Raw genomic sequence first — 12,017 nt, 5'->3', positions numbered from 1 at the left:
TGTTACTCTGGGTACCTTAGCAAGCACGTCATCCAGTCCCTGTCAGAGTTTCACAAGGTATGTTTTTAAATAGCACCTTTGTGATTCTCTTGCATGTCCTTTTCCACAGAGATGCTGTTCCTCCTGCCAGGAATAATACTGTGTATGCAGTTCCTGTTCTTTGCCTGCAGAAGCCAGTTTGGCAAGAGGTGAGATTGAATCAATGATAGAGCGCGCCAGCCCGCAGTCCTTGGCCACCTCAGTGATGTGCAGGAGAATCTAATCACAGCAGAAGTCTGGCAGGGCTCTTTTAAAGGTGGAGACTGCACTGATATGAGAGGTGAAGAACAACATGAGAAAGGGAAGCTGCTGTTAGCTACGCTTCTGTGAGCCAAATGGAGTTGTAACAGGTCTTCCAGACCAGTTAGAAAAAGATGAAATCCAAAGAGAGCAGCCAACAGAACCATAGCTTTTGCCAGGCAGCTCTCTACCTTCCTTGTCCCAGAAGCAGCTTGTGATCTTTCTCAGAACGGCAACTGACTGGTTCTTAGTTGGGGAGGGAATAGAGATCACCCTGTGTAGACGGGGAGGCCATATGGGGACTCCTTGCTTTAATTTTTGACAACTGTTGCATGCTCTGGTTAAAGGCATAGAGGCATGGGGCAAAACAAATTACCATATCCTTTCAGGTGTCGTGATCTCTCCAGCAAGCAATTTTCAAATGTGACGACTTTTGTAATCCTTGCACAGCATCCCTTGAAGAAAGAAAGATTCTACAGAGAAGCTCCCCAAGACAAGCAGCACCCTTGATTCCCGACCACTGCAAGTCATCCTTGCTCCACAGACTTTCAGGGTAACTGGATTTCAGAGCAATAGAAGAGCCAGTCCTGAGGGCATCTGTTCTGGCAAGGGTGCTGCCTTTGCAGTCAGTGCAGTAATCTAAATGTGTAGGTATAAAACTTCAGGTTTCTTCCCTCACAGCAGATTCACAGTGAAGCTGTGAGTCTTTAAAAAACTGAGGCATGATTCTCAAACATGTGGAATAGATGTGAACACTGACAGTGGTTTTCCCTGGGCTCTACTGAGCCAACATTTGCAAATAAGTACTTATAATATAAAAGGTATGTGAAACTACCGGTCCACTGGTCAGCAGGTCAAACCCTGAGGAGTTCCAGTATAGATCTTAGAGCTAAAATTGATTGTGTCCTGCTGTGTCCACGCCAGATCAGCCTGCACCTTATTTCTGCAAGTTAATGCCCTGCCTCTCAAACTGACTTTTTAAAGGAGACTTTGTCACCTATCTTTACCAGCCCGTAAGTATATAAAACACTTCATGATTTGTCTCCAGTAGGACAACAGCTATCACATGTTCTTCACATGAGAACAGATGCTAACTTTTCTCTAGGATCTCTAAATGACCTTTCATTGTGGCTATATTTTTCAGAAGAAACAGTTCATGAAGAGGGAAGGAGGGATTTTTTCCCCCCCTACAAATAATCTAGCACCCCCTCTCATGATTGATACAGATTATGTTGAAAATATCTCTTTGATACATGTGATACAGTGCTCAAGAATCTTCTTAAGTCATTTGCCCTGCCAGAGTGTTGTTACTTTCAGAATCTCGCTTTACATTAAGGCTTTATCTCTAGCAAGTTAAACCTGCTGTAACTGGAGTGCAGTTATCCCCTCTTTCCTTGTATGGAAACCACCTATCATCAGCATAGTTGTAAATTTTAAGACCAGATGACTACAACAATTTCTTTTAATCTGTATTCTGCAAAACACAGATCAATATAAGACTGAAGTTTTTCACTGCTTCTTCAAGTTAAGCAGAGTAGCCCTGATCCAACAGAAAGAAGGGAACAGATAAACAACTGAAACAAGATTGAGTCTTGTTCACTATTTGAGGATTGCATCTCTAAAAAATGTTGGCAGATTCACATCACAACCCTCAGCTGTACAATTTGTCACGTTCAACAACATGAGGAAATCTAGGTGAGGACTAATTTAGTATGTGATTCTGTCCAGCCTCTCCCCCAATATTCTGACTTATGTATTTAAAGAGCAGTGTAACAGATACGAAGAGAGAACATTATGTTGAAAGAACAAGTTCTATGTTAAAGTTTACACCAGATGCATCTCAGTAATCTGGACACAACTTGCAATAAATAGCTCCATTTTGGAAAATAGCATTCTTTACTGGCAAACACTCTTCTGTAAACTGTACTAATACTGATATAGGCGCTGCTTCTTACATTTTTTAGGCTCTGTGCATGTGGTAGTCTTTCATACAAATTCCTGTATCCCTTCTCCTTTCCCTTTCAAAAGGTTGATCCCTCTCTATGCAGAAAGGCCAGTGTGGGATTTAAATACAAGTTAAAAGAGTGGGGATCTATATTCAGAGGCTAAAGGAGTTAAAATAAAGCACTTTTCATGAAAATCCCTCTTCACAGAGAACACCTTTAACTGAAAGGCACTGAGGGTTTGCTTGGATGTTTGGCTTGAACATGCTTGATTCCAAGGGCACAGCATTTTACAGGATTAAGCTTCACATTATGCAAATTACTATATCAAGACCGATCACCTCTCCAAGTTGTCTTGTGCCTTCAGGAAGGTATGATCTCATTCAACTGTAGATATTAATCTATTTCCCAGATGGCACACAACCTTGCATTCAAGAACAAAAGGCAGCTCGAATACAGAAGTCCCCCAAGAAATCTGGAAAAACCCACTGAAAATACGTGACAGTATTTCCCTGTTCAACTGATTACTTCACCTCATTCACTCCATTGTGCGGGATACATCCAGGTGCTTTGCAGCTTGCTGGACTGATGCATCCTTTAAACTCAGTTGATATGACAAGCCCACAAAAGTACTTATCCTCCCACTGCTTTGTTGTGAAGTATATAAAATAGAGGCACTTATGGCAACTGTTTCAGGTAAGCATCAGCAACTCTAGTTCGAAGTTCAGTCTTTGTGAATACAAGCATGGGACTGCACAGCGAGACCGGGAGATTCACTCAAAGAGAGAGATGTAATCTGGTTCTTGGTCCTCTTGGCCACATGGATAAAGCAACAGCTCCTTCCCCAGGGAAGTGATGGGTTCATTCTGTTGATATAGGATATGATTAAACACCACCTTTCAAGCAGACCCTACCTATCACAACATCACAGGGTGGACAGCAGTCTCTCTGCCTCTGTTACAATGTGGACTTGTTCATACTGCTGTGTGATACAGTTCAGTGCCCTGGGGAACTCAGGGAAGGACCTACATGGCTAACCTCTGTCTTCATAAAACAATGTCTGTGCTCGGTGCAGTAACCCAGTGACACAACTCTGGCAGTTCTCAGAAAAAAGCTGTACTTGTCTCGTAGACAACCGCAGCTTCTATGGCATGAAATGCTGCCCTGCCTAGAAAGTGCTGGAGCAAGGACTGTGTAGTGCAGGAGGTCTGTAGGATTCTTTGCAGACTGTGGGCATGGCTCTATCTTTAATATAGATATGCACAGCCAGGCTTTAAATCCTCTGGCTCTGGTACCAATAGCCATATTAGCTCCTACTTGCAACGAATTCAGCCTGAACTGTGAAACCCACGCAAGAAGCAAGTTCAGGTAGCCCAGGTAGAGCTCCATATAGCAAATGAACATAGATATTTTCCTCATGTCCAATTTTGTTTAGCCGTCTGTATTAGGCTAGGCACTTATTTAAAAGAAACACAGATTTTGAATGAACCTTTAGGTAAAATGATTGTCCTGTCCCTGGGCAGACCTTACAGTAAAGGGATGAACAATCCATCTGGCCCTCCTTGGAGCTCATGTAACTGCAGACAGTGCTAGTAAACACTGCTCTTATTGTTGCAAGAACATGCCAACCTTCTTCCTTTCCTTCTATTTTTTATCTTTGCTCAGTATCACACCTTGCCTGCTTTGAGATTATAAAGGTAACCTTGTTCTCTTTCATGCTGAAGCTGGAGACAAGCAGGATTTTCTGCTTACCCAACATGCTGGGACCCCACGGCCACGGAGAGACTCCAATAAAAAGGAGTCTGCCTGAGTATGCTGCCACCTCTCACCTTATCAGCATTTCTACTAAACAGTGTGTAAGTAACCTGAGCCCTGTGTGCAAGGTGTTCTGCGCACTTGAGGGGGAGTGTGTCAGGTCTAAGATGTTTGAGATGTGTTAGGTTGCCTGAGGTGTAGCCATCAGGCTGGCATATCCTCCTGGAGCAGCACACAGGATACCCAACAGCAGCTAAAATGGGTCTAGTTACCTATTTTAAAACAACTTAATCTATTCTTTCTTATTTTGAAGTGCCCTGAGGCAATTAAGCGAACAGTTAATGAATGTATTGCTAGATGTTCACCTTGTGGTAGTCTACAAGGTCAGCCAGCATTGAATGTTGTAGCTGGTCCACTCCAAGGAAGCTGTAGGAATCACTGGAGGCATCAATGAGGAAGTGTTTACATCCTTCCACAGACTGATAGGAGAGCACATAGCCTTTGATTTTCTCACTGACCCGGACCAGAAAACTCCCCGGTACTGTTTTATTCAGAAGCTCCTCTGCTTTCTTAGAGGTTAGGATACCTGTTCAAAACCAAAACACAAAACTGAAGAGAGAAAAGCATTTGTGCAGGACTGGATGGAACAGTACTCACAAGAAATCTGCTTTACTGCTCTAAAACCAGTCCATGACACTTCAATCCCTTGCATTGTTTTCTTGCCCAATAGCCCAGGAAGAACACTACTGCCATTGCTAGTAACAGACCACGGCCACGTGCTAACTGTGCTTTATGTTAACTGTTCCAGACTTGGCTGATTGTGAATGATAAATGTGCAGGGCTCAAAAGGACAGTTTTCTGTGTTATGAGAGAGAACGGCATTGCAGTGTGTTGTATGTTGATTCCAGTATAGCAGGGCTGTGCAGACAGTGATCACAGGTCCTGTCAGAAAACCATGCAAGCATTGAAAGCCCAGTTACAAGAAGATAATGCTTTTGTTGCTGCAGTCTTGGATCGAAGGGGTTTCCAAAGCAAGGGAGATGGATGTGGTCGTGATGACCCGTTAGAAATGGGACGGAAAGGTGATGGATTATGAGCATGTATGGAGGGAGAATGACCTGGGGCCAAGGATGAGGCGTGCCCAGTCTCTCTCACCCTGGTCCAAACAGTTACCAGGGTAACCGTGCATCCAGTGCAGGGAGGCAGGGGTGGCACAGAGGTACAGGGTATTTTGAAGATCTGGCCTCTGTTCTAACACTTTAGCTTGCCCTTTGTCATAATCCTAAAGGAATATAAACTACATTCATAGATATTTACAATGGAAAATCTAGCCACCTTTGAAAAGCTCCTGGGCTCAGCCTGTGGCAGCAGCCATGTTAGCAGAAACAATTCCTTGAAGAGTTGTGTTGGGGCAGAAATGCTCAGGACTCACCATGGAACCAAGGTGCTATCGTGTCTGCGGTTTTCTGATAGCCGGCTCGGAGAGGGAATTGCTCCTCTTTGAACCACTTGATGATGCTTTCTTCGGTGGAATTGGAGATTGTCCTCTGAATTCCCTCTTTCCTGTTAGAAAAGACTGTGGTTTGTGCACCAAGTTCAAATGACAGCTTTTGAGTCCTTGGCAGGACTTACCTTTTGTTCAGGAAGTTAAGAACAGCCCTAAAAAGAAGGCTTACACTAGTGTCAGCAATATTATATGGTTTTAAGTGGATGCCTAGCATAGAGGATGTATAGTCTAAGCTTAGGACGCTCTACTAAATAAAGTTGTTACCCTCCAGGGCTGAACAAATAAGCCTCATCACACCCTAGGCTGGAATGTAGCCTAGGCTCTGTGTTTTCCCCTGCTGGGTGTCTCCTCCACGTGAGGAGGAGAGCTAACCGTTCCCACCTCAACCATCCCATGCTAGAGCAGAAGAATCTCATGCCTTCTCCCCTCCACAGTGCACAGGGTTTCCTTACCTAATCGCTCTCCCATTTGCCATTGCAGGAGGTAGAAGTTTAGGCTTGGGGGGGAGAGGTGGATATTGGAGTGGTCGCCGATCTCCTGCTGTGGCACCCTTGGAAATATCTGCTTGCTTCCCTCTGTGGATGCCCTGCAGTGAAAGCCTTCTGTAGTCATCCCTGGCTTGCCGTGCAAGGGAGCGTCTCTTCTCATCTGCTGCCTTGGATTTTCGCACTGGAACAAAAAAGGAGTCCTACAGGAGCGAACAAGCAGGCAAGTTTTAAGCTTGCTGCCCTTTGGCCATCTTCCTGCTTGATGAAGTGGAAGAAAAACCCGTTTCATAAGGTGAAAGATGCACTCAATTGTGAGACCATTTGCCACATGTATCCCATCACTTTTGGGCATCTGCTACTTAACAGGGTCCAGTTTTTATTCCTTCAAGAGATTAAAGATCTGGGTTCTTTCTGGGCACCAGGTCCCTTTGTACTTAAAGACTACTTGGTTTTGTTTCGGATGCTGACTCCAGGTTGAGACATAGATTTCTGTAGTGCCTTTCATGTGAGCTAGCAGCAGGGGGGGCGGGAAGGACGTATGGAATAAAAGCTGCTGAAATGACCCTAAATCAATCCTTTGAAGGATTTGAAAGTGCTGATCATTTTTTGAGGGTTGGAGGGAGTCTTGCTGAAACTGTTACGGAAAGTGGAGAACTTGGCTGGGTTGTTCGTTTTTTTTTTTTTTTTCTGTAAAACTGCCTTGATTGTCTAGGTCCAGCTCATCCTGGAGTCTGTAGGAGTAACCAGCTCTCCAGTCAGTCTGAGTTAGGCTAGTTCTTTCCTTGCTTTTGTAATCAACTTCAGTTTGTTGGGGTTTTTTTTATCAGTAAGAAAAATAAAACCCCTGGCCTGAAGTGAAAACAATTGGTAGTACAGCATTGCCATCTACTGAGCAGCAAGGGAGGAATGGGGGGAAAAAAATGCATCGGGTTCTCCTTCAGGAAGTATTTGGCAGCAGTGATGGATGCTACTGCATCTCATACTGTTTGCCATTTTCCTTCCTATCGTTGTGATTCATTACATGAGACAGTGCAGCAGGGCTCTGCTTATGTGGGATCGTGCTTGGATGACAGGGAAGCCCTTTTTAATTAGTCCCTGTCACCCATTATCCTTGTCCTCAAGAGCAATGGTTACTGGAAAGTCCTATGGAAGGCCAGCTTCTAGCTTAAAATTAATTATCCTGACTATACTCATGTGGTTCCTATTTGTTGCTTATTTTAATATAGTATCTGTAGGACAAATTTTCCATTTCCATGCTCAGCTCTAGTCTCAATGCTGTGTGGACTCACATATTTCTGATAATGCAGCACTGTATTTCTTGGCAGTACTCTCCACCCACTGACCGATTATTCAGTTCCAGTGTGGCAGGAGAAGGACTGTGATGATCCCACAGAGCCCTAGGATTTCTCAAGTCCCATAGGAAAAGGTCATCCTAAGATCTTACAGGATTCCTGCCATTCAGGCTCATTCTCATCTGATTTCTGCAGCGTCCTCTGGCTCTCCGAGCTGGGGTGGCTCTGTGGTATTGCCTCCTGGGGAGCTGTGGTCTCTTCTCCTGAATGTCTCCTCAGTGTTTCCTTCGTCTATGAAAGAAACAGTATGTTCAGCTTTGTCCCGGGCTAGTTTTAACCCTGCTTTTTAGCTAGCCTTGAAATACTGGGAACTCCATTCTTTATTGTGAATCCCTCCGATTTCAACAACATACAGATCCTCTGTCTTTACTGCAGGTGACAACAGAGGAAGTAAGGGAAAACAGTCTACCAGAAATCATCAGGAGCATCCCCCTGTGCTGCTCCCCAGTCTGCCAGCCTGGCCTGCTTTGTATCATCTCCAAATTGTCACACCGTACATGAGGAGCATGGCAACACCGGATAAAACTGGTCTAAGAGATGAGGACATTCTTGGGTCAGATGAGGCTCTGAGGCTGACTGAGCCTCTAGGATAAAGTCTGGGCCACACTCAATGTGTTAGGAGCATCCTAGGTTGCCACTTACCTGTTGGAAGCCACGCTTCCTCATGTGGCAGTCTGCCAGCATCTGGTGAACATCTCTGGTTTCCCTCTAGGCAGAGGAAAAGAGCAGTGAGAAATAAATGCAGTGTTAGGACCATTGCTCTTTTTTGGAGCAATAGGTGTTTAATGCAGAAGCAGTGATGTGACTTCTCTGTTAACAAATTTTGCCAGCCTTCTCTGACAAACATTCTTTTTTTTCATCATATTAGGCCTAATATGCCACAGGAGGAGAACTCAGGGGTGTCAGGATTGTCATAAGCACGCCTAGATCCGCTAAGCAATGCTCCCAAGTGCTCCAGGGAGCAGTCTCTTCCCTCCTTCCCTCTAAAGCAAGCCCTAGCAGAACCTGCCATCCACAGCTTTACCTGCCTGTGCTTGTTTGCTGCTCTGGCTGGGGTGCTGCAAACCCCTGCTTGTCAAACTGACCCAACTAGTTGCATATCTCATGTTCACTCTTCCCTGCAAACCAGTCTAGCTACCCTGGCAGCAATCTCTAGCTGAGACCTGCCTTTTAAGACGAACAGTTAGACTTGCCTTTGAGCAAACACCCACCCACCTCCCTGCTGCCTCCCACAGCACAGGGAGTAATGAGTTAACTGTACTACGCTGCTTACCACGGACACGCTTTGTTTTATCTCCATCACCTACTTGGCTAATATTTAATATGAATGTGGCTTTCCAATTTCCCTTTCCTTGACAGGAAACTAGGAACTTCAAATATGTGTGAAGCAGCTTCTTTTCTTAGATCAGCCCCCCATCCCCTGCAGCAGACAAAGTACAATGCCTGGATCCCTCAGGTTAAATGGGAACTAGATCTTGGAGAAAGCACTTTAACGAGGGAGGTGAGAAAAAGCCCCTCTCCATGCCTAGAAAATGCAACAGGGGTCTTCGGTCTGGATCCCTCCTTCTAATAGCAAAAGCCCCAGAAACCTGGGAAAAATTACTAACAATACAATGACAGAAAACAAAAGTAAAATATACAACTCCCCTCTATTTCCATGCACAAGACTTAGAAAGGGGTTTAGATTTTTTTTTTGGTGGTGGTAGGATTTTTGGTTTGGGGGTTTTTTGCTTTCTTTTTTTTGTTAGCTGTGACTAATAGCTTCCTTTGAAAAGAAAAAAAAATCTCCCACCTGGTTGCTCAACTTCAGCAAACAGTGCTAAGAAAAACCCTGTATGACTCAGAGGCTTTTGATAAAGGAGACAGCCGCTCCAAACTCCCTTCAGTATTTTGGTAGCAGCAGGAGAGGCGCTTTGCCAAAACTCAACCATCAGTTACCGTGGTTTTTATACTGAAATACAGAGTGGCTGTATAATAAAAGAATATACACTCATACAAGTTAGCAGCAAAAGGCTGAATGAAAAAGGCTGAATGAAACTTCTCCCATTAAATTGGCAAGGTGTTCTGTTCAACTTTGGTTGCATGGGTAGTTAATTTAACTCATCTTTTTCTCAGTTCTTTGCAGATGGCTTCTTGTAGCTAGTTAAAAAGTAGAAATGTATTTATTGCTGGAGAAAAATATTTCTGTAATGAAACACCACAGCAAAGCAGACGCTGTAGTTACTGCATTTGGAGTTGTCCTGTGCTGTCAAGATCATAAGCTATTTTCTAACTATTTTAGAAGACAAAAAAAAAAAAAAGAACTTAAAATATGCATGTCAGAGGATGCTGGTAAAATTACCTTCATCTGTTCTTTTATACAAGTAGATGATTTGTCTGAGGGCTGTAGCCTTGCGTGTACAGATCCTGAGATAGCCTTCCTGGTCTTGCCCCAAAAGCCATCCATACCAGCCACAGAGTAGGAGGGAAAATACTGCAACCCTTGTTTTACCCACGGAGAATGGAAGCAAAGGAATTCAGAGTAACTTATCCGTCGGTACAGAGCAGATCTATCCCAGCTGAGAATAGCACTCAGACTTCCCGAGTCCTAAGGAAGGATGTAACAGCACGGCGGCTCCTCTGACTACAGAAGAAAAGCCTTAACATTTAGCTGTCTTTTTTTTCTTCTTCAAATTTCTATTTACAGCAACTAGGATTTGCTGTACTCCCTAGATCCCAAAGCACATGTTTCTGATAGTTACAGAGAAAAGGGGGAAAACTACCTTTGTGAGCTCCTGGCTTTTCCCTGTTGTAGCAGCAGCAGTTTTTCTCCCACCTTCCTTCTTTTCCTCCACAGTGCTTTTTTTATTCCCGTGAACGTCTGTCTCACCCAGGCCTCCTGGTTGTGGATGTAGAGACCATGTTACAGAAGAGTCAGTCTCTCTGAAATGCGAGAGAGAGAGGACTTAGGAACCTGAGGGAGTCACCTTCTGCTCTCTGAGCATCTTGTGAGGAAGCTGCATGTGAGCAGAGCAGTGCTGCGATGAAGTGACGTGCATGCAGGCAGCTATCTTATCTCCAAATCAGGTAGATGGAATAATTAAAATAATGACTCGTGGTGAGTAACTGTCATCCTGCCGTACACGGGCACCCGTCAGTGAATCAGTGCAATCCAAACTCACCACCTGCTGCAATAACAGAGCTGGCATTTCCTGTGGTCTGCAGAGGGTACCGCGCAGGAGCCATATCACGGGAGGCTCGATGAGCTGGGGCAAGCCTCAGGCTGGAGCTGGTCTCTGCCAGCATTGTGTGTACTCGCAGAAAGCCAACCTTTGCCTGCGCCTTTCGCCTCTAAGTCGAGTGTGACAGTGCTAACCACAGCCCCTAAAGAGAAGACTCCAGACCCTGGGTCCCTAGAAATGCCTTCTCCTCTGTGTCTGCCTACTGAGTCTTCCAGCTGAAGGGTGCTTACCTGCCCTCCTTGCCTTGCTCTCTTGCTAACCGCTTTGCCCTTTGTGCCTGGATCTCTTCACAGATGGCCGTGTATGATTTATCTGAAGGATGCTCGCCCATCACCCAGACCCAGACATCGTTGTCAGCGCCGAGCTTCCACGTCACCGACTTCCCGTTGGCTGGAAAAGAAGCGGCTCTTTGGCAAACACTGTTTGCTCGGCGGCTCTGTGCAGGCCCTGTGTCCTGCCTGCTGTGCCCTCCTGGCTGCTGCCGATTGCAGAGCCTCTCCAAAAGCAGCTGTATGTGGGGAAAGCTTGCACCTCCTGTGCACCACCTGTGGTGCAGCACGCACCTCCCATTTCGTTTCATGGTACTGAAGCCAGGTCAGTGAAGGAGGCGTTTCTGAGTCCGGGGGCAAGGGAGAAGGCTCACCACTGTTTCCTTTCTTGCTTTAATTCCTTGCCACTGCCCTCCTCAGTGTGAGGGTGAACTATCTGCAAACAGAGCACGTGGTGGAGAGCTGGGAGAAGAGGGCTATCTTCCTAGCAGCTGGCATGCTGTGTAATCCTGGCAAGGGGACTTCAGGTCTAAAGCCACAAAGGGAACCTCCCTGCAGATCTGGTGCCCCAGGACAGACGTTCAAGTCCATGGTTATTTCATAGACAGATTCAGAGGCCCCATTTAGTGGGAAACTTAATGAGATGCATATCCTGGGGACAAGTAAGCCCTGTCTTCCCAGCTAGGGGAGTTGAGCAATTTGGTCAAGGACAGAGTGTCTGGGCCAGGGAGCAAAACCATTGCGTGCCTGGTCAAAACTACCCCATTGCAGGTGGGTTTAGTTACGGTTTGGAAATACGACTATGATGTGTCCCTGGGAGAAGAAATTACTCTAAGGACACATTACCTCCTATTCCTAGGGAGCAGTTGACCTGGCCAGATCTATGCCAGAGGGGGAAGGAGCCAGCTGGCAGAGACATACCTTTTCTCGGCAGTGGCTTTTTTTCTGAAGCCCTTTCCCCAGCAGCTTCTCTTTCCTCCCACCGTCTGATCTGTTCCTGCCTCATCTTGAAGAAGAGGATCTGCTTCTGCTCCTCGCTGAGTTCTGCCAGCAGGTCAGGATCGATGTACATGTCTGATAATATCTGTTTCAGCATGGCTGCAGGTTTCAGTTACACACGTTTGTGGCGATGATCTCCAGGGATCAGATCCTCTTTCTGGCTCCAACAAGAAAGAGTCCCTCCCCGCCTGAGCCTGGAGCAGG

The 12,017-nt window shown here is 45.5% G+C and overlaps 1 protein-coding gene across 1 annotated transcript; it reads right to left on the bottom strand.

The window, feature by feature from the left end:
• Nucleotides 1-2,888: 2,888 nt before the first annotated feature.
• SH2D4A (SH2 domain containing 4A) lies at nt 2,889-11,910 on the bottom strand. The gene is made up of 9 exons (XM_009334132.1): nt 11,736-11,910; nt 10,776-10,935; nt 10,087-10,246; nt 7,967-8,032; nt 7,417-7,555; nt 5,937-6,153; nt 5,410-5,540; nt 4,343-4,563; nt 2,889-3,088 (listed from the first exon to the last, which is right to left on the bottom strand). Exons 1-9 carry the CDS (start codon nt 11,908-11,910, stop codon nt 2,996-2,998), a joined length of 1,362 nt encoding a protein of 453 aa, XP_009332407.1. The 3' UTR covers nt 2,889-2,995.
• Between the last annotated feature and the right edge of the window lie 107 nt (nt 11,911-12,017).

This window comes from Pygoscelis adeliae, unplaced genomic scaffold (assembly GCF_000699105.1).
Source record: "Pygoscelis adeliae isolate BGI_AS28 unplaced genomic scaffold, ASM69910v1 Scaffold521, whole genome shotgun sequence".
Taxonomy (NCBI): domain Eukaryota; kingdom Metazoa; phylum Chordata; class Aves; order Sphenisciformes; family Spheniscidae; genus Pygoscelis; species Pygoscelis adeliae.
The sequence above is the reverse complement of the archived record's forward strand: the minus strand, read 5'-3'. Positions and strand labels throughout refer to the sequence as shown.